The sequence below is a fragment of the Pyrgilauda ruficollis genome, unplaced genomic scaffold (assembly GCF_017590135.1).
Source record: "Pyrgilauda ruficollis isolate IOZ18807 unplaced genomic scaffold, ASM1759013v1 scaffold4, whole genome shotgun sequence".
NCBI classification, from domain to species: Eukaryota; Metazoa; Chordata; class Aves; order Passeriformes; family Passeridae; genus Pyrgilauda; species Pyrgilauda ruficollis.
The window spans coordinates 8234362-8257632 of NW_024525489.1; the positions used below are offsets into that span (position 1 = coordinate 8234362).

Below are 23271 nucleotides of genomic sequence, written 5' to 3' on the forward strand. Positions count from 1 at the left end.
GGGCTCTGCCACTGACAGCTGTGAGGTGCTGCAAGGTGTGACCACTCCTTGCAAACCTCCCAGCTTTTAAAGGTTTATGACAGCTTCACAATTAGTTTGTGTGCTGCTGTTCTCTGTATTACAGGTTATTATAGGAATTTCGGAGGTAGGAAGATGCAGCCAAGAGTGTCACTGTCTTGTAAACCAGAAGATAATATTTGCTTTTGAATTAATTTTTATATACTTTTTTTTAACTTACTGTGTTTCCTGTAAAGCTGTGTGTGATGGTATTTCCAATTGAACTAAAGCATTTTTCTTCCACCCCTCATTAGAGAAAATCATCTGCAGTTTGATGACCTATTTTCATTGATTCAGGAAGTTGTGAGAAATCCAGCCTTGCCTCAAAAAGACTCTGAAAAAAGCCTTTAGTTTTTGAGATCATAGCTTTCTTTGTGTAAAATCCTACTTAGTTTGTGGATTAGTCACCCAAGTAACCTAATCCATATGCCAGAGTTTTCAAATGATTGAGAAAAGACTAAGTAGATGAGCATTTTTTTTTCCTTTTAACTGCTCATAATTTCTCACCTGGCACTTTTATTTTATTAAAAGCAATGCCCAAACCCTTTTGTGTATGTTTTTAAAATGGGCACCTACTTTTAAACCTAGTGGCACCTACCACTACCCCCCTCACATGTATTTGATTTTGAATGGTGGTTGCTGGGAGTTTCTGCATGTAGTGGGCAGCTTGAAAACTTTGTCAGTAAGAAAAATTGATGCCTTCTATTAGAGATAGCATGCAATAGGCATAGGAGAATTTGCAGTGCACACACTGACATCCTTAGGAATTTTTATTCCAGTAGTAGTACAAGGCAGTTTATTCTGAACATGGAGATATTTCAGAATGTGATCAAAAGTCCTCTAGAGTTCCTCATGTGTATGGAAGCTTAGAATTTCTCGTTTTGCTTTTTTACTTCTGTTAGTTTAAGGACTTGAGCTGATACTGCCCTTCACATGTGAGCATAAGACTACAGTGACCTGAATTTTAAATACTTGCTTTTTATTCTTGAACAAGAATAACAGAGTTGATTGGATATCATCCAGAGGAGCTGCTGGGTCGTTCAGCGTATGAGTTCTACCATGCCTTGGACTCGGAGAGTATGACCAAGAGTCATCAGAACTGTAAGTCACAGTCTAATTTTTCTTTGTCGTTTGCATGTAAAGCACAAATTGTGGGTACCTCAATACATAGTTGAAAATACAAGTGCATCTTGTGTGCAGATGCTCTCCAAGAGCAGTATTTACACCAGGTAACTGTGCTTATCTAGCTGAAATCTGCTGCTGATCCTTCCAGAGGGTCTGGGTTTTGCCATAATTAAACTTGGCTTTAAAGGGAAGAATCACTGTCTCTCTAAGGTACAGTGCCAGGTTCAGCTGAAAATTTGAAAAGCTGAGTTAGGCAGTTCTAGCCTGATGAGAAGAGCATTTCCTGGTGGCAAACAAAATTGGGATTGTTTAAAAAGAAAAGAGAAGGTATTGGTCAGGATGACATAAATGTGGCCTTCCAGTACGTGAAGGGAGCCTACAGGAAGAATGGAGAGGGAGTATTTACAAGAGCATGTAGTGACAGGACAAGGTAGAATGGCTTCAGACCGACAGAGGGTGGGTTTACATGAGATATTAGGAATAAAGTCTTTAGTATCAAGGTGGTGAGGCACTGTAACAGGTTGCCCAGAGAGGCTGTGGCTGCCCCATCCCTGAAGAGCTCCAGGCCAGGTTGGATGGGGCTCAGAGCAACCTGGTCTAGTGGAAGGTGTCCCTGCCTATAGCAGGGGCTGGAAATAGATGATTTCTAAAGTTCCTTAAAGATCCCAAGCCATTCTATGATTATCTTTCTCATGTGCTGTTGGACTCAGCAGACAGAGCTAAAGGGAAATAGGAAGAGCTTATTGCAGTGTTTTTTTGCATGTCTCTCTTTTGCTACCAAATAACAACTATCTTCTCCATCCAAAGTAGATGTGCAAGGAGATTTCTTAAAGGGATATTAATTATACAAATAATTCCTACTGCCACGAACAACTGCTTCTTGTTACTGTTATGCCTATGGGAACTGCCAGTTTTAGCTATTCTTCAAGTAAAGTATCTGAATTATTCTGGGAACAGAGATCAGATCCAAGATCCCTGTCTTCAGCAGGCCACACAGTTACAATTTCCATCTCTTTGACATCAGTTGTCTTAAGATAATTGGATTTTAATCTTCAGTCTCTGTCCTCAAGAGTTAGTGCTTTGGCTGGAGACAAGGTAGTGCCTTAATGTGCAAACTACATTTCCCGCCCTTGGCCGTTATTGGAGAGTTCTAAGCAGCACATCACTAAAACCTCTGCAGATGCTCTTTTAATAGAAACAAAGCAAAGCAGCTAGACTGGAACCTACAAGATCAAAAAACAAACCCGACACACTGTGTAGCTGTTGTGATGAAGGCCTCTGTCCTCAGGAAAAAGCCCATTATTTAGATCACGTCTATAGGGAATTGGCCACCAAATAGACTTACAGAAAGTATTTCTGTACTTCCCAGAAAAAAGTTGCAGCAAAGAACAATTGTCTGACCTTAAGGGGTTAGCTCCAATGGCAAAGATTCAGGACAGTTTTAAGCTGAAACATTTCTTGAAAAACTGTTCGGCTGTGATGAAAGTTGTGTGCTGTAAACCAGTGTTGATATGAATCATCCTGTTTCCAAAGCTGCTTAAAAGAAAAAAATAGATCAGCCCATACTCGGTCAGAGTTACCTGGGCATGTAATTTAAAAAATTGTTTCTTAGGTAATATGTTAGTGTTTTTATAAGTAAAAATGAATAAGTGACATTTATAGATAGGATATTAATATCCTGTGCTGGGCTATTGAAAGTCATCCTGTGAAATTAAGGGGTGTGCTGCACTGGTGCTTTTGAATCATTGAACTGGATTTCTAAGAATGGGACACTACTGGGAGGGAATAAAATGGGAGCTGGCAATCCATTTGGTAACAGCAAAGGGAGGGTGAGCAAACCCTTGTTGGTTATCTCCATCTTAATGAAATGGGAGCACTCAGCTACTTGTCCACGTAAAGATTTTTGGAGAGTTTCTAGTACCCACTGTGACCAGGCATTAATAGATGTTGCTTCTCACTCCAGCAATTCAGTTACCCTCACGTAGTGCAGGGTGTGTGTCCAGATGCCATTTGTGTCCACTGAAAATGGCCATGTCCTACAAACCTGCTGCAGGGTACAACGTCTGATCAAGAAGCAGAATGAAAGCAAGAGGAAGTCTTAGAGGGGTGGTGTTACACCAGCAAAAATCCTTAAGGCACTGCACAGGTTATAAGTGTTTAGGATCAAACTGTTCCATAGGATTTATGATAGTACAGGATCAGCATGGATTATCTTTTTACTGTTGGAAGCACAGGACCAAGGTCTATTGCTGTGATAAATGTGATTTCCCACAATAAAACTATGAGTTTAAATAACCAGCAAATTTGACCTCTTTAATTTTTCTAACATAAATAGTTCCTGTGTCTTCTGGGACCATTAGGCTTCTTACCAAGTCAGAGAACAACCACAAAGACAAAATGACAGCAAGCTGTGACTTGACAAAACACACATAAACCCTTCAAATAGGAAATGCCTGGATTCCATTATGTGTGCCATTGAGATGCTGTGTAATGCAGGGTAACCAAGTAGGTATAGAGCTTATACAGACCATGTTCTTCCTCACAGCATGTGGCTATACAGAACTTACTCATTTTCCCTGGTCACATCCTATTGCATGTGGAAATAGCCACCTCAAAATTCATGTTCAGCAGACTTGCATTTATTAAACAGTAATTTTTATTAGAAGTATGCTATGTATAGAGTATATCTCCTTGCAATTATGCAGTCATCAATTCTGACAGTGCCCACCAGTTAGCAGAAGTTCAGCAAGCCTTGCAAGGGAATCATGGTTTTGCATTCTATTCAATTTGTCCCAGCTTTCCCTGCTCTCTCACACAAAGATAAGGAATATAATTGGAGTCTATTTCATTGACATGTAACTAGTTCTGTACAGATACAGGTAATGTATACTTTTAAAAAAGTTAAAAAAAAAAAAAAAGATAAGTGAGAAGTTCACTCTGAAGGCAAAACCTTAAATGTAGCATTGATAACAAAGTCAGCAGTTACAAGTGTATTAGTAATTTATGAGATTACCCCCTGGAGGGATTCTGCTGTACTTTATTATATCAGAACATGACATGCTTTGAATAATAATAATAAAAAAGATTAAAGCAGTAAAAAGCTTCTTTGTAATGTAACAGGCGCCTACACTGTGACTCTTATTGATGAGCTGATGATTAGGAAACAGTGTAATTATGTTTCACAAGCAGAGCAGAACAGTCCAGTCACTAAAACACTTTGAAATGAAAGCCTTTTGATTTTGTTCCACCAGAAGTATTTAATCAATAAAAGTAATGTTCTACTTTGTCTAAATAAATTAAAGGAAGGATGATTAAATACTCCTAGGAAGAAAACAAACAAACTTCAGAAATAGAAGGATAAACACAGCAACAATTATCTGCAAAACAGTTGTTGTATTTCACAGGCCTGGAGTTGTACATTTGTATGGTGGAGATGTAGGAGAGGCTGACAATAGCTAGCTTCTTTTAATGGCCACACTCACAAGGAATTTTTCTGTAAAAAGATCATAGTATCAATTTTCCAGTCCTCCTGAGTCAAATTGCATTATTTCTAGGGCATTAGTTTGATGGCATACTTCTTTTGGATGTAAAAGCTGTTTTAGGAAAGGTTGCCAATGTGTGGTCAAAGGTTTTGTTCGGCCAGTTCCCACTTCTGCTGCTATTCAGTGTGACTATGTCTGCTTACAAGTACAAGCTCTTACTAGTGCAAGTACTGCTTGTCTATTCCAGCCCTAATTTTTTTGCCATTGAGCGACATTATTTTTCCTTCACTGACAGCTTTGAATTACAAAAGGCAGGACATCATAAAAGCTTACATCTCAGAAGTCCAAAGCTCCATACTGAAAACTTGTTCTCTGCAACTATTGCAAAATATTGGGGGATAGCATGGCTACAGATTTCACCCTTCAAACATTCAGAAGCTTTAAACCCAAGTTGTACTATTGTCAGTTTATTGTTTGAGAAACACAGGATAGTTCAAAAAAGCACAGTTAAATAAACATTACTTGATTTGGTCACGTGGGTCTTGGTTTCTTCTAGGCTGCTAATTCCAAGCTCTTGCAGAGGAACACACTGTTCAACCAGAGGGAGAAATACAGTAGTTCAACTTATTTTTTCTCTAGACAAAGCAGTTCTGTTTACTATTCTTATTCTTATTCTTATTCTTTTGATACCTTTTTAAGAGTGATATTACTACCATAAGATCTTGATTTTTAAAAAAATCTTAGCTAAGATTTAAATCACGTGATTTTTGTATTCATTGATTACCTAAATAAGGAAACTATAGTTTCCTCAACAAATTCACTTTTCTACAGATCAGTTACTGAGACACTTCTACAACAGGGACTCAAGAAACATGCAGTCAGCAGGCATTATTTTGGGAGTTGAGATATTATATTAATTTTCTTTAATACCACATTCTATCTGAAGATTCAGACCATCTCAATAAATCAAATGGCAGAAATCAAATTTTCAGTCTTGAGTAGAAGCCTCAAACGAACAACACCTTTCATGTTTAAAATGGATGAATTTTCCCAAAGTTAAGCACATCCCTTGTCCACAAATGCTTCAATGCACTTCTGCATAATAAAAACTCAGAAGTGGGTGTATTTAAAACAAGTGTTACATGTTGTGTATTCCTGTCCTGATACATTATTTATATCTCTTCCCCCTTTTCTCAGTGTGTACAAAAGGTCAAGTAGTGACGGGCCAGTACCGTATGCTTGCCAAGCACGGGGGATACGTATGGCTGGAGACCCAAGGCACAGTGATCTACAATACCCGAAACCTGCAGCCCCAGTGCATCGTCTGCGTCAACTACGTGCTGAGGTGGGTTCAGGGGACACACGGAACACGTGTGCATTCACGTGCTGGAGGAACACAATATTTGGAGGAACTTTTCAAGGGTCTATTTATTCAACATTGTTGCTCCAAAATCAGTTTAGTCATGTTTGTTCAGTCTTGTTTACTGATGTTAGACATCGATGAAAAATGTGGCATGCCTGTTCCCATATGCGCGATTGAAATACACCACAGCCTTTCTCCTTTGCAGAGCGGCTGCTGTGCTCTGTACAGCAGAGTATACGGTCTGCACCGAAGACTTTATTGTGTAACACAACTGCTTATGTGGTTTGTTTTTCTAAACCTGTGACCAAGAGATAAAACAGTAGTAACTGTATCATGTGTTGCTAGGAAAAGCTGTTTACAGCCTTAAAAATCAGGACCAATCAGAAGTTTTGCCTTCATTTGGCAAAACTCAAGTTTTTTTGCTCCTAGTTGGGGCCAAAATAGGAAATTCTTATTTGAGTGATAGTCTGGGTCATTACAGCCTCAACTACATCCCTTTAAAAAGCAGAGTAACAAAGCCCTGAGTATTCCCACAAAAGTCCTGACCACACTCTCTGCGTCATCCGAAATGGTGGTGCTCAGCAACGCTGGAACTGTGCCTCGCCTGTCGAGAGCCTGGCACGCAACCGAGAGGCCAAAGTGCTCCTATAGCCCCAGCTTCAGGGAGCTTCTGCTGCCTACTTTATCCACATCTTTCATCTTTATGGTACAAAATGCCTAAAACCTGTTCTCTCCTTAGTGAAATTGAGAAGAACGATGTTGTGTTCTCCATGGACCAAACAGAATCACTCTTCAAGCCTCACCTGCTGACAACGAACACTGCCTATGACAGCAGCATCCCTGCAACAGCAAAGAGTGACTTCTTGTTTACTAAGCTAAAGGAAGAACCAGAGGAACTTGCTCAGCTGGCACCAACACCTGGTGATGCCATTATTTCCCTGGATTTTGGTTAGTATTTGTATAAATTATTTTTGTGCAACAAAGAACCACATGTGAGCCTTCATTTAGAAACTTAATAGACAAGGTCTGTTTGCTGTGTGTACAAATAGGAAGTAATGGCTAAAAGAGCCCACATGCTCACACCAGTGGAAAATTTCTGTGAATGAGAGCAGGTTCAGGCTTTCTTGCTGACTAAATAACGTGCATTAAGTCTATGCCAACTTATTGTCATGGCAACTAGGAGCAGTGTTTACTTTTAATGAATAGCTGCAGTTGTATCATAACACTGCACCAGCTAAAAGTATTCATTAATATTGTTAAAAACCCCTCCAGGAACACAGAAGTTTGAGGAAGCCCCTGCCTTCACCAATGCTGTTTTGACACCAAACAAAGCATGGCCAGTGGAAGTGAAAAGCCACCCTGCTCAAGGTGAAACACTGACAATACCATCCTTTACAATGCCTCAGATTGCACCTGGCAGCAGTACTCCAAGTGCAAGCAGCAACAGTAGCTGTTCCACGGTAAGACAAGCTTAAAAAAACATTAAAAGCATGTTATGTTTTGTATCCAAATCCCATCAATATATATAGACAACATTTTATGTGGCAGTCCTGTCTCACTTCTTACTAGAAAGGCCCAGAGTATCTCTATTCTTCCTATACTGCATCATGCCTTAAGAATTAATAGCAAAACTACAAAATGGGAACAATATCCTGGCTTCACACTGCAGTCCTCATTGTCTCCCAGCTGTCCCTCTAGTAATTACTGTGACATATCAAACAACTAGTAGGAGAACATGCTACCACCTTTCATGGAGTTAGCCTTATATAAAAAGCCAATGTAAAATTGTGCGGCCACTGGGATCATTGCCCCATCCTCCTTCTGTTAAGTAGAAGCTGTAGCTTTTAGGAAGCTTAGTCAAGTCAGACTTCTGAGAGCAGCTCCTTGGAGTCTCCCACTGAAGAAATGAACATGCTTCCATGGCACTGCCTCCAAGAGCTGGAGCCACTCTTACCAGAGGGCATCCAGAAAAGATGGATGTCTTAAGAAAACACGGAAGTATTGCTAAGCATCTTCTTTCTTGATAAAAGTATTTAATGGTGTACATTTCTTGTTCCTGGTCTAAGCTGCCAAAAAACATTTAAAATAGGAAGTAGGTTCCTGTAATGGGTGCCTATGTTTTGCACTGACGGTATTGTGTCAGAGAAAAGCTTCTGATAGAAGTGGACAGTTTTGGGTTCTGAGCACACTAAATACACCGTCTGCCCATTCACTTTTCATAGGAAAGATCTGTTACTGAGTAACAGCATGGTATAAACAACATGATGCAAAGCCAGTACTGTGGTAGTCTTCCTGCTTAGAACAAATTGTTATTTCCATGCAGCCCAGCAGCCCAGGAGATTATTACTGTTCTGTGGATGAAGATCTTAAGATTGAGGTGATTGAAAAACTTTTTGCCATGGACACAGAATCAAAAAGTCAGTGCACCTCCCAGGTAATGAACTCTCTCTTCTAAAATCCACCAAGATCAGTCTCCTACTAGTAGACAGTACAGCTGCATGTTGTGTGTGCAGATATTGGGATACAGCATTTAAACTGCATTTGCACATGCACACCAAATCTTTGATGCACATTAACAAAACAGTGCACTTCCAAAAGCTGCCATGTCATTCTCTGTCCCTAACTCTCTGAAACACAAGGTTTAGAGTGTCACTGTGGTGGCACTGCTAAGAAGAAAGGATCACCAGAGAGGTTTCAAAATTTGGAGGCTTCCGTAGATTGGATAAGGAATATAAGCAGCAGCAATTTGTTTTCAAATGCAGCCAAATGACTAATGAGTAAACATCCTTTCTAGAACAAAATATAAATAAATTAATTCTTGCAAAACATCCATATGAGAGAGGAATGCTCCTAATAGTACACATCTCCTTTAACTACAAATATGAAAACTCATTTTAGATATATGCTTCTTCTTTTGCCTCTTGGAGGTTTTCAGAGAGACTTGAAAATTATGTGCACATAAAGTAACACACAGTCTCCATCTTCTGCATTCTAATAATCATGTAAGTGTAGAAATTTCCCCTATAAATAAATAAACCCACTATTACAGCATTACAGCAAGTGAGCTAGTGAATAAAAGGTGTGGGCCTGATTCAGCTTACTTAACTTTAGATACTTAATTGAAATGCTTTGTGAAGAGCTTATACTTTATAGTCAAGAGGAAGGAACAGGCACTGCTGATTGGTAGCGCAGACCTCACACTCATCTCTATTTATTAATCCTGCAGAAAGTTTGGGATGCTGCTGCCCAAATTAGGTACTTCAGTTTGCTAACACAATTTACAGGCTTAGGTAGACTGTAATCTATGTTCTGGAGAAATTTCTTCTAAGTCTGGACATAGAAATGAAAGCAAGAGAAAGAGTGGACAGATAGGAGAGAAGCGTGGAGCTGGATGAAACTCACTGCAAGACTTCACATGTGCAAACTTCAGTATTGTCAGATTCAGCATCTGCTTGCTCAGGTGTGTCCCACCACATCAGCTGCTTTGGTGGGAAAAAACAAGTATTATAAAAGTGCTGCAGGGGTGTTATGAGCTGACCGGGAAGCCAACATTGATTATCCTCTCTGTTCAGCTCTGTCTGGTCAAATGCCAAGAGAAGTGAATGTGGGTGTGACTAGTCCTCCAAGGGAAAAAATAATACAGATTTAAGTGTTATAATGTCCTTCTGGCTACATTTTTTCAACCCTTGCATTTTTAGACATCTTTTTTTTTATGTAGCTGGATTATGAGAAAGCTGTGTTTTCTATTTTAACATGAAAAAGCCTGAGGTTGAACGACATGCCGCATGCTGTAGAGTCTTGGCAGACAAGTCATTCAAAACTTAGTGAAACAGCATCTACTTCAGATCACAGTGATGCTGGAGGCTGCATGCAAGCTGCTTTAACAAATATTGCTCCTCTGGGAGGTTTTTTCCTTCAGTTTGTTGTCTTAATTTTGCTGCTGATGATATGCTATGCTAGCATGGAAATAAGACTCCTTTAAACAGGAGTTGACCATTTTCATTAGGTAAATTTGGCATCCACTGATTTTTCAGCTTTGCATCAATTAGTATTCCATATCACACTAACTGCCACAACTATTACTAATTTGTAGTTTCTTTATGAACTTACTTTATCTTTGCACAGACTGACTTTAATGAACTGGACCTTGAAACCTTGGCCCCTTACATTCCTATGGATGGAGAAGATTTCCAGCTCAGCCCCATCTGCCAAGAAGAAAATCCTCTCTGTGAAAGTGCACAAAATACCCAGCAGCATCTAAGTAGCATGAGTACCATCTTCCAACCCCTCACTCCTACTTCACAGAATCAGTTCCTCCCAGAGAAATATTGCCCACAGCTATCAAATGAAAAAATTAACTCTGGTCATGGGTCCCTGTCATCGGTGTTCTTCAACAATATGAGTAGGTCATCACTGCCACCATACCATGATCAAGCCAGCACTCCCCTGTCTTCAATGGGAGGAAGATCAAACACCCAGTGGCCACCTGATCCCCCATTAGAATACGTTCCTGCAAAATGGAAACTCATGGATAAATACTCAGGATCCCTATCAAGTTCCCCCTCGGGCCCACCAATAATTTCTCAAAGAGTACCCATATATAAAAAAAGGTACGTGTTTCTGTGGTATAACTATGTATATTTACCCAAAAAAAATATTTTGGGAAATGAGAAATGTTGTAGTCTTGAAAATTAATTTTTCTCAATTCAGTTGAAACAGTTTGTTGTGATAGGCATCAGACTGCAGCTCTGGGGAAATTAATGTGGTGCTCTCCCAGTGGCAGTGAGTCTGGAGGAAGCAGAAGTGGGCTAATTTTTCATTGCCTGTAAGGATAGGCAAATGAATTTCCTGCTGGTCCAGTTAAAATTACAGCAGTAATTTTGCAAAGCATGCTTGACTTAGTTTAAGAACAGCACCAAAAAACTTACTGGTCCAGCAGTAGCAGGGACGAACACACACATACTTTCTTACCTTGCATATATTTTCTGCACAACAGAAAATGGGGAAGAGAGAGGAATGAAAGTACATTATTGCTGGCATATGTAAATACTACAGCCAAGACATAAATTGCAACCTCTTTTTCTGCAACCTTTTTGTTTGCTTTCTTACACATGTGAACAGTATGTGATGAGATGTAGATCAGAGGGCCTGGAAGTCCTCGCAGTCCTAGAAGTTGCCTCATAGCTAGAAGTTTCTCTGTAACTCTTGACTTTTCAATGTTGCTCACACTGACATGTTCAGGAAGTATATAAAATAGCAATGGTCATTTTTAAACATGAGGCTGTGCAGTTTGCTTTTTGGGATTCCTTGCTGGCAGAAATACCAGTGTCTGAATATGCATCTGGAAAGAAAGGGTTTGTCCCCAGTCAACAACTTGTGTGTTCATACACAGTATGTAAAGCAAGGGAGCATGCATGGCTCTCAAATGCAATTCTTAAGAATGACATTACTTTCTTTTCCACAGCATTTTTTTTGTCTGCCTGGAGATCCCTAGAGGCTGTTTATGCTAAACTTTCATAAGTCTTTGATCCCAAACGTCAAAAGTTTTTAAAGATGGTAGGATGACTAATAACAGGAAATAAAAACATTTGATGTTTGAGATCTGTCCACTGGCAAGTCTCAGACACTTTAAATGTCTTTAAATGAAAGAAGAATCTCTATAAATGAACCAGATTACTTTGATTTGCCTTCCTATGCAAAGATCTCCTCTCCACAGGCCCCTGGATGCTTTTGGACAACGAGGCATAGATATAAACCCAGCAAGACTTGCTCTGTCTAACAGTTTGAAACTGAAGCGACAACTGGATTATGAAGAACAAGCCTTGCAACAGCTGAGCAGGGTAATCATAAGAAATGCATCCCCTTCACAACTCTGGACTCACCATGGTCATCAGTGTAATTGTTTGTTTTGCTTCCCTTCTCATTCTAGGGAGATCCATCTGTCATTAACCCATCTCACTTAATGTGGAAGAGAATGAAATTTCTCAAGGGGGAAAACTGTTCCTTGGTTGCAGAAAAGAAGTCGCTCAGCACAAGTGTTCTTACTGGTAAGACAAAAGAAAGTGGTTTTGCAATGTTACATATTGAAACACCAGTTTAAGACAGGTTGAATAGGGAAAAAAGCTCTTTCAAAAGGAAATGTAAATAAGCTCTGTAAATATTACACTAAGCTGAAATTAAAGACCAAGTTTTATCACTAAGAGCTGAACAATTTAAAGGTACATGTGATAAATACCATTTAGCTGGTTTCATGTAGGTTCACACACTTGCTTCGGAGGGAGCAGCTCAGTGGAGCGGTGTTTACCTCCTGCTCATCCAAGGTGTGAATATCTCAGAGGTAGAACAGATACTGTTTCTCTACACTACAGTACTACTGCTAGAGCTGGGGCTGTTTCTAGACTTCCTTTGTGATAAGATGCAAATTTGCCTATGCTGTAAAACCATCACACTGAGGGTCACTTTGCTTTGGATCAGTATTATCTAATAGAATTATTGCACTGGCTTCATTTAGCTTTTTTTTTTTCCCCTGTTATTTAAATAACAGATGAATTTTTCTGTAATTCGAGAGGTCTGAGCCAACCAATGAATCAATTGCAGCAACAGCAGCAGCAGCAGCATCAACCCACCTGTGACAGTCCAGGTGAGAATGTGAAAGCAGGAGCGTTTCCCCCTCTGTTTTACAGTTCCCACTGTGAGGACTACAGTGTCCAGCCAGCTCATAAAGCATCAGGTAAGAGCTGTCAAACACAGAGATTGGAAAATGTTGGTATTTTGTTCCAATAATGATTCCATGGAGGGGAAAAAAAAAAAATTTAAAAAAAAAAAATGTGGAGGAGAAGGATGATAAAAATCAAAATATAGTACAAAAAATCAGTTTTTTGGTTTAGTGTGAAACTGTGATGTTTACATTTGTAATACATGAGAAAAATAATTTTACCCTTCATTTCAGTTAAATTTAACACCTTTTCACTTTGGCAGACCTGTCATCCTCCATCCATGCTCGTCTTGTGATATTTGTGATAGAATTGATTATTACATCGTAATAAACAACTTTGCTGCAGCATAGATATGGAAGTTTGTGGGTTAGACTCTTAACATGTGCATTCTAAATGCTGAAATAAGTAATTAAAGGGGACATGTGTCTGTTCTTTTTAATACATGAGAGGAGTGGTGTCAATTTAGAAACCATGTCTTTTACTACAGCTTTTCTCATCTGCACCAATACCGTTTTTCTCAGAACAATCTCAGTTTGGGGGCGGAGGTGAAAAACTGCTCTTGTTTGTGTGACACCCTTGCAGGAGTTTAAGGAGGGGCAGAGCACAGGTTTGCTCTGACACCTGGAACTGCTGGTGATTTGAGGCATATTGACATAAAAACAGAATGCAACTGGTATAAACAGAAGAGGTGGGAGGAAACAAGTGCCCTTACTAGTCTCAGCACCTTAACTTACTTCTCTGCTGTGTTCCAGGTCTGACCAGTCGCCTGCTGGGGCCCTCCTTTGAGCCCTACTTGCTGCCCGAGCTGACGAGATATGACTGTGAGGTGAACGTGCCCGTGCTGGGCAGCTCGACGCTGCTGCAGGGCAGCGAGCTGCTGCGAGCGCTGGACCAGGCCACCTGAGCGACCCCGCCACAGTCCACGGCCTACACTGTTCAAAACACCTTCCGTTTTTAAATATATTTTTGCAACTAGACAATTTCTAATACCAGTACACTTTTACAGGATTTTACTTGGATATTGAAACTGTCCACATTACCAAATAGTGGCCTTTTGAAGTTACTCACTTTATTATTCATATTAAAGAAATACATCTACTGTATTTTCTCTATTGCAATTAAAGTGGTGTTTAGAGAGTTTGATTACCCTCCCTGTATCTCATTACCTGTAATTTATATTCTGAATTTTTTTTTTTTAATTTCATGCTAATAAAAAGCTGTGGTATAAATGACTCATCATGTGATACTTTGGCTGCAGTACTGCAAAGCTATATTTTTATTGCCAAAGATGAATGAAACAAATTTGATCTCCAACCACAGTTTTTTGTTGATCTGCCAAATTAAAATCCTTTGAGTCTTTCTGTTTTCCAGCATTTATTTTATTATAACTTTAATAACTTCTGGAAACGTATGCTAAGGAAAAATCCCAGCCTTCTGCCTCCCATCCCTTTCCTTCATTTTTATACATTTTGTTGAAAGAAATGTGAATGGTGAAATGCAATGTTTGTGGGTATCTATGAAAGTTGCACGTTTTAAGCTTTTTTCCTCAGAAGCAAGGCACATTCCCAGATGCCTTAACCTGGCTTAGCTCTACAGCCAAGGGAGTCCTACAGATTTGCCCCAGTGGAGGATTTAGGCCTATGTGTTCATTTGTGTTGAGGTTTCTTGTTTTGTTCTTTGTTGCCTTTATTTTTTACACAAAACAGATTTTTTAATTATTATCTCTCTCTGGGTCAGTTGTTAATCATCTCTTGGTACTTTTGCTGTATCTATGACAGAACTACTTTAAGAGCTGTTTCTGCTAGGAACTTGTAGTATTTGTTATGCTGTTTCAGGAATCAGAGCAGTGGCCAGTACTAACACCTCTGATTAACGTTATGTTACCCGTCTTCATTTTATATGCCAGCTAGCATTATAATTGCAATATTGAATAAAAAAAATCTCAAAATAGTATTTTCCAGAGTAACAGGCTAACTCAGTTGTAATTAGACAAAAAGAATTAGGGATTGCATAATGAGATGAGAGCCAGCAGGGAGGTCCCTCGTTTTTATTTGCCTTACATTAATCAATAGCTAAAAAGTCATTAAAAGGCACCCAGACATTTTCAGAGCTCCTTTTCAACTATCATTAATTGTCATGCACAGATTTGAAAAACAGGGCTTTGAATGCTTTCAAAGGATTTTGAAAGTTTAAATTACAACATCTCTAAACAGCAAAAAGTAATACAATCAAAGGCAGGTGAACAGTTCTTACTTTAAAGTACATACAAACTTAGATCTGTGTTAGGATCTATCTTGTCTCCTCCACTGGTGTAAATCACTGTAGATTCACTGAAGAAAATGAAACAGTGGCAATGTACTAAAGGAAAAATCTGGCCCAGAAACTTAGAACAAAAAATATATTTTTGAGACTTCTGAGTCTGCTAAAGCCTGGTGTATAAAATTGCTTTATTTCATGCGCTGACACTTGCATAGAGAGAGCCTTGGGTTCATAGAGCACTTCAGAGTTCGCTGTGCTAAGCAAGTCTTAACCACACGTACTTAGAAAAGCTGAAGACCTTTTGTTAGGTACATGATGTAAAAAAAATATACTTCCTATTGTAGGCAATCTTTCGAGAGTTTATTACCAAAAATAATCTACTTGTAAAGTGAAGTTATTACTGTGTGAAAAAATTAGTTATAAGCATCAACTTCTGATTAAAATTGGCCATCCACATTTGACAAATTTGCAGTGGCACAGACTTAAGGCTTGAAGGACTAAAGACACTTGAATACTGCTCTTCTGTTTCTTATTTGTGTAGTTTCAGCATTAAAGATGTTATACCCTAACAGTTTACTAAAACACTCTGAAAAAATATTCTATGTCTTAATATTAATCATACTTTTTATCATAATTATTTCATAATCTATATTGCTGAATTCTTATTGACAATATTATAACTGTATGGGAACTTTAACTTGATAAGGAAATGTATTTTGACACTGATACCTTATTAAAGTATACTGATCCTAAATTCTTTGTGACTCATTTGCTATGAATTTGTTATTTGTTGTATCATTGTAAAACAAAAGTATTTATTAAATTATTTATAGAAAATAAAGGTTTGCATTGATCTTTGAAGACTGAAAGAACAATCAAATGTTACCCATGTTTGAGAGCTGGGAAGGAGCCTGCCAAAGGTCCATACTATCAACTGCTTTGTAGAGTTTACCTGGCTTCCCTCAAATGAAGAATTAATTCCCTGCAGACCACTGCCCTTCTGGAATTTGTCCTGTGGCTCAGACTGCTGCTTGTATTTCAAAACTCTGTTTCTATCTGAGGAGCTGAGGGTGCCTTTTGTAATGCTACCCTTACAAAAAAAAAGAGAGGGAAAATTAAGTCCACAGTTTAGAGGCTGAATTCCCACAGTTCCCAACCTGAGTTTTGGTGGAGAAACAGAAGCCATCATATTCTAGCAGTCTTGGCAAGCCCCTGACTCATGGGCTTTCCCCATCAAATCCTTCCAAGCCTCTGCTCCACCCTGAGTAGTCATTAATCCAAATGCTGCTGTTAAACAGGTCAATCCTTTTCCATACAGAAAATGCCAGTTTTGTCTGTGCAATTACACCGATCACATAGTAGGAAGACAGACACATTAAAAAATTAATTTCCAAACATGCACCTAAACTTCAGTGCTGTGTGGAACCTGTTAATGCTTGACCCTTCTGATAACTGCCTTTGGAACATGCAGGGCCCACACGGACGCCAGTGCGCTGCTCAAGCAGCAGCACTTCTTGTGAAGAGAATTGCAAAAGTGGGCTATTGTTACCTCCTTTCTTAGACTGGACACTCCGTAGGAGTAGAAACCAAATCCTTGCCTCTAAATCTGTTGTAATTAACATTTACTGTACAAAACTCTCCCTTTTAAAGTATCCCCTTAGTCTTTGTCTAAGTGTCCTCAGGATTAACTCAGCATAGCAGATCCTAATCCAACTGAGTATTGGAAAAAACAAAAAAACAATCTCTGAAATAGAGACTAACCTGTTAAGATCAACTTCTATCTTTTGAAGAGTGCAATAGCTAACGGTTAATATAAATTAGTGCTGTCAGGCAATATTTTTGGGGTGTCCAAACAGCTGATTGCTCACACACTCATACTTAAGATGGTCCTGCATTAGGTTCAGATAGCTGAAGGAACACACTGGTAGTGCTTTGAGCTGCCTTTTTTCTTTCCCCCTCTACAGCTAAACACTTCTCATTCTAGTGAGTTTTAGTGCATTTTCCTTACATGTATGACATTCTGGACAGTTAAACTCTGACAGTACAATTTACATACCCCAAAGACCCAAACCCTAGTCAGAAACACGATGCAACCTATGAATTAATAGCTGAGTTTTGTTCTGCTGAGCAGGGATTTATGGTGGCTTTTTAATTTTTTTTCTCCCCAGTAGGGCAGCAGAAGTGCTTAAAATTCAGCATACATCATCTTTCACTGCCTAAAAGCACCATTTCTTGGCATCAGACTTTGTATCTCTAACAGCACAGCACTGATCCCAGTGATGTTGTTCAACACTCATTACATTCTGCTGAAAAATTGGCCTGTTTTGCCAAGCTCTCATGACTTGGGCTGGTCTCAGCCTCTGGCTGATTATCAAGTCTATCATCCTTTTAAAATGATCAAGCAACCATTTTTCCTAGAACACAGAATTCACTCAGGTAAGATTAATGATGTTTATCAAGGAAATACTTATAACAAAATACAATAGGAAATTCTCAACATGTGACTACTAATAAAAATACAAGAAAGCCCAGAGAACTTGGATAACAAAGTCCAATTGTCTTTTCACTGGAGACACAGGCTCCTAAGCCATACTAAAATTGCAGACACTACGTGATTCATCACACTCACTTGGAGCAGCAGGCAGGGCACACAGAAAACTAACACACAGATGCTCTAGTTCTAGGTGGTAAAGGTTTCATCTTTTACTTCTACCTGAGGAGCTTTATAAAGCCATTCACAGACATGCCACATACATGTGTGTGTGTATGGATATATTTTTATTTTTTTTTAAAAAGAGCTACAGTGGAGAACAGGAAATATTCTTCTACATTGAAATAAACAGCTTATTTTTTAATTTCCCCTCCAACTCCTAATTATAGGCTTCCCAAGGGAGAAAGAAATCATTTCTAAGAAAAAAGCAAGTCCTTAACAATATTTTATTAGGACAAGGTCTGTCACACGTCCCTGTCCTGCTCCCTTAGCACAAACCAACACACAGCACAAATGCTGCCTTTTGGTTTCCTGGGGCTCCAAGCCCACCGTTGCCCGCAGGGGAGGCAGGCATGGATTCCTGCTGCTCCAGGCTCAGTTCATTGCTGTTTCCTTAGTTAACTGATACAACAAAAGGACCATCAGAAGGCTCCAGTAATTGGGACATAGCCCAGTTTTGGGTTTTTGCATTAAAAATGTATTTGAATATAGAGTATATATATTTTTTTTAAGTGAGAAACACTTTAGCTATGTTTTGTTGTTACTTGACTGAAAGCCAACCTGAAGTTTTGGAAGTTTGTGATGTGCCGCAGGTCTCACATGGAACATTTTCCTTGAAGAAGCCCTAAATTCCTGTAATCAAGGAGTTACTTAACTCTCTTCAGTCACGCCTCCCAGTCAGGAATGTGGTTAGGATGTCTCATTAGGGAACAGCAGTGCATTGATGAGCCTGGCTTGCAAGGACTACCTGCAAGCCAGCCAACACCAGCCCTTGACATGCTGGAGGCAGAGCAGCTGTGTCACACCTTGGGTACTATCTGATGTGGAAATTCCTGCATCTTAACTTCACTTGGGTTGCATCTCAAAAAACCCAACTCCCCCAAACTCCTCACTTGAAAAGTCTGTGTTTAGGCTTTGGAATCACAGACACAACTGGCAAGTTAGATCCTCAAAGACACCAGCAGCAGAAACCAGAGTGACTTTGTCGCACCAGGCATATTTTAATATTTGAGATCTGGCTGTTGATCTTTGTAGGGCTGGCACTAGCTCTAGGGACTGAAGCTACACAGCCTCATTGCAGGCAGCAGTTTTCAGCAAGGATTTTGGGACTTCCAGTGTGGGTTCTTTCTCATCATGTTCTTGCCTTGGCTGCCTGTTTGATACAATGGTCAGCCAGACTCCCAGCCATTTTCACCCAAACCTCAGCTTCTCTGATTCTTGTGTTGAGCTCATGTTAAAAATGTCCAAACTCCATTCCCACTCTAACCACTGGGCATAACAGATCACAATCCTTTCCCTGACACGAATGCAGATTTAATGCTCCAACTTACAAGAAGTTAGTGCATCCTCCGAAGAGCTGCAATACTACCCCTGAGTCATTTCAGTCATTCTTCTCAGCCTGCTTCCATTTGCTATTCAAGCAAGCAGTGGTGGGGTGTGAATGAAAAAGTTCTGCTGGCTTACAGAAAATATATTGTCTCTTTTATCAGCCGCTTGACACAGCGCTTCAAGAAAAATTCCAGGAAATTTCAGATGCACACATAATTTATCCTGCAGTTTTCAAAATGAGAGCGGAGTTGAGCAAGTTCCCCAGATGGCTGAACTCTGATCTATAATGCCAGAACAATTTCCTAGCCATAAGAAGAGCAGGATGGGTTTACTCTTTTAGTCCTATCAGCACCACAGAACTAACACTAGTGGGAAGAGAATCCATATTTGTGGCTCACCAAACCTTCTTCCCATACAAATGCTTGTTCAGGACAAGAATTAAGCCTGAGACAGAGAGAGGTGCACACACTTGTTAGACTGCTGCCAAATGCTGCTACGCACTTGACAGACACCAACAAGCTCACAAAGGGTTTGATTTCCAAGTCCAACTTATCCATCAGTATTTTCAGCCCTGAGCAATCCTTATACACTCACTCCAGAATTTGGCTGCCCAGAATCTGGAGAACCTGGGGGTGCCCCAAAGGACAGTGATCTGTGGAGATCTCTCTCTGACTAGTTATAACCCGTAAGTGGGAAAAATCAAAGGTTAAGACTCACGCAGACAAATTAAAACCCACTCGTACGTCCACCGGAGAGAATGACGGGAAAGCGATTACAATGCAAATTCAGCAGAATTTTCCAGAACAAAGCTCTTTTTAAAGACATTGGCAGGAATGTATTTTCCCAGTTATACTATTTATGCAACTGAATTATATTTTATGTTCTCTAGTGGGAAAAGAACATCAAGCAAACCCAGCAGCCTGAAAGTCTTGCTCTCCTTTTCTCAAGATGTTGATAAACACCAAATTTGAGATAGAAGGGGAAAGCACAAATACAAAAAAACCACAACTGTCAAACCCCCACACCAAAACACACAGCTCCCTGGCATTATTTTGCAGCAGAAGTTGCGTGAACTTCTAAGTGGCAAACCACAAAAGTTGCTTCATATAATGAGCCTTATGATCAATACAAATACATATTATTTTAGTTCAGCCCCTCCTCCACACAGCAGCCCACAACAGTATTACACTGGATCAAACGAAGCGTAAAATGGGTGTTGTCACCATCCATTTTTAGATCCGTCGCATGACATCCATTGGCTTTTTTCCTGGAAGAGCAGGCAATACTAATTGTGTCTATCACTTTACTGCTAACACAGATAGTGCTGTCCTTAACTGCAGCCCCCAGAACACGATGGAGTTCATAGAAATCAAACCAGTGGAAGTTTACTGGGAAAAAACAGTTGTTCTTCTTTATTTCAATTTCAGCTGCAAACATCATGAGTTTTCCTGTGCCTTGCTCAACTACAGAGATGCTATTTTTTTTACATATTGACACCTTCTAACACAGGTTGTTGTTCACAACTTCCATTTCAATCTTTAGTCAGTTTTTGGAGTGCACAGCATGATGCATTTCAGAGTCATTCTGATCACCACAGAAATCTCAAAGATAAAAGTGACACCAACACTGAATAATTCTTGGTGAACTTCCCTCTTTTAAAATCTCTCTTCTGCAGAAGAAATTGTTTAATGACCTTGAACAGCTACATTGTAGGTTTGCTTTGTTCCAGTACTCCTTTTTACCTTCCCCAGATCCACAGCAAACAGCCACCCAAGCACTCTGAAAAGTGGACATAAACCTAGCTATTTTAACCACCAATTGTATCTTAATATATTTAATAAACATTTTAACTTCTACTTTCATTTTTAGAGGGACTTCTTCAAACTCCACCTAAATGTTCTCCTCCCCTCATTCAAAACAAAGAAGAAATCATCTTAAAGTCGCTAAAATATTTGTCTGGTTAACCAGCAGAGGAACCAGGAGCCCATGAAATATCTGGAACTCAATGGAAAGTCAGAGAACAAGGAATATTCAAGTCAACAGTACTCTCATTCTTCTTCCTGCAACAGTCCCTGCTGGGCAGGGTTTGTTTGCACTGAGGTTTGTATTAGAAACACACACACTTAGCTAAATTACACAAATTCCACAAACCTATGCTAAAAATAATAAACTGAGTGAAAAGTGCCTGTGCCCAGCACTTAAGAGCCACAACAGGTGCCCCGGGATGGCAGACTGCCCTGATGGCCATACTCAAAACACTTGTCCCAAAACCTGCTCAAAGAAGCAAGCCTCCTTCTTCCCCCCTTCCCTTTTTCCCATATAGTCCCCCCTTCCCATGGAAACATCTCAAAGAGCATTTTGATTCTTATAGGCAAAATCATGTCCTGACTCATGCCTCAGAAATAAATTCCAAGCGCCTATAAAATCTGGGCTACAAAGTGGTTGTTAAGGTGCTACCATCCACAAGACCTTGAAAAATGGGTCTTGTGCAGCCTACAGCAGGAGCTCATGATCTCCATAGGCACTCCTGATCCTGGCATAGGAGCACCCAGCATGCTGCATGACACACAGTGGCTGTGCCCAGCACACACTGCTGCTCCTCGTGGGCCAGAAGCGCAGTGGATGAAGAAGCTGCACATGTCATGCGCTGTCTCCAACACAGGTCACCTCTACAACACCCATCTACCAAGGTTTAAAGTAGGTAATGCACAATTCACTTATATATGGAGCAAGGGGGGTAAATAAGCCTGGCAATGCATTACTTCCATGGTTCATGGAAATACCTTGTGGCTGTGCATTACAGAGCAACATCATTCATGGCAAAAGTTGCCTAACAGGAAATTGCCCCAGGAAGATTTCCAAACCCCACACATTCTACTTTCACACTAAACCCCCAAGCTTCGCTGCCCGAAGAGCAACAACTTAGCACACCTCCTACACCAATATCCTGCCCTGTTCTTCCCAATGAGCCAAACCACAATGGCAGCAGCTTGCTAGGGCTGAAAGCAGCACGACAGGGTCCCCCACACTTGTGCTCAGCCCCTTACTCATAATATTTCACAGTGATCCCATATCTCTCCAGCTTGCAGGTACCCCCACAGCCATACCCTTCCTTCCCTCACTACCAAGATGCCAAATTTTTCTCCTGAGAGAACACCTCCAGGTCACTTTTCCACAATGCCCAACAGCATTCAGAAATCCTTTTCCAGATGCTCTTACTGGAAATGCAGATCCCACAATTACAAAAGGAGTTCTGGGATCTTAACCGTACTAGTGTGACTAATCTTTGAAAGCAGTATTTCAAAATACTTCTTCGAAATACACCAAAACATACATTCAAATTACTTTTTTTTTTTGGTTGTTTTTTTTTTTTTAAAGTAAGCTGCAGAGCAAAAAGGCCATGGACTGTCACATAGTCACGTGCAGCACTAACACTGCAGTTGGACAGACCTAGTTTTGACAGTATGAGACGCATGCAGAAATAAAACAGTTCATACCCAAAGAGGAAGGGGCTTGTGAGATTAATCTCTGTTAACAAAACTAGGCATTCAAACCCCAATTTTCAAGATAATATGTTGTAGCTGTACAGCAACACCAGAAACAGGAGACTGCTGTACCTGTATCACACAGTGTCAGTAACTGAACTAATGCTGAGAGAGTAAAATCACGCCCCTTCAGGATCTTCCATCAAGATCCAAATAACAGGTATTTTTACAATAACCAAGGCAACAGGACAGAGTGTATTTGAAGGCAGAACTCAGCAGGATACAAAGAGGCCTTTCTGAAAATAATGCCCAGTATTCTCTCAGATTTTTAAATGGAAACAACTAGTAGCCTGTCATCAATTTCCATGTAGTTATAACATGTTCCTGCCCAACATAACTTTCTACTGATAACTTATTACATCTTCATGTTTCTCTGCGGTATTAAAAAAACACAACCAACCCACCAAAAAAATCCCCCGACAGGCTCATTTGGATTTTTTAGCTTCTTAGTGTCTCCTGTTAAGAGTTACAGAAATGCAATTTACATGCTCTAAAAAAACTAGCTACTTTGAAAACTTAACTTTTTAAACAGCTCAGAGAAGATGTCTGTCATCCTTTCATTTCCAAGCAGAAGTTTGTGTCGATTTTAGTACAATCAATTCATGTCCATGTCATGTTTCGTTTTCATGCTTCATTTTACAAGCCCACTAATCAGACTAATGAGGTTGAATGTGAAGAAATCCCT

General features: G+C 39.8%; 1 protein-coding gene across 2 annotated transcripts in view; it reads left to right on the top strand.

The window, feature by feature from the left end:
• EPAS1 (endothelial PAS domain protein 1) overlaps nt 1-15756 on the top strand; it is a 77025-nt gene extending 61269 nt beyond the window's left edge. Inside the window, exons 7-16 of one of the 2 annotated variants that reach the window (XM_041477298.1) lie at nt 1052-1158; nt 5862-6009; nt 6767-6975; nt 7300-7487; nt 8351-8461; nt 10153-10637; nt 11729-11867; nt 11957-12074; nt 12572-12757; nt 13496-15756. In XM_041477298.1, the coding sequence (XP_041333232.1) occupies nt 1052-1158; nt 5862-6009; nt 6767-6975; nt 7300-7487; nt 8351-8461; nt 10153-10637; nt 11729-11867; nt 11957-12074; nt 12572-12757; nt 13496-13647 (1843 nt within the window). In that variant the 3' untranslated portion in view covers nt 13648-15756. The remainder of the gene's footprint in view (nt 1-1051; nt 1159-5861; nt 6010-6766; nt 6976-7299; nt 7488-8350; nt 8462-10152; nt 10638-11728; nt 11868-11956; nt 12075-12571; nt 12758-13495) is intronic. The other variant, XM_041477299.1, reaches the window with a different exon arrangement.
• The last annotated feature ends 7515 nt before the right edge of the window (nt 15757-23271 follow it).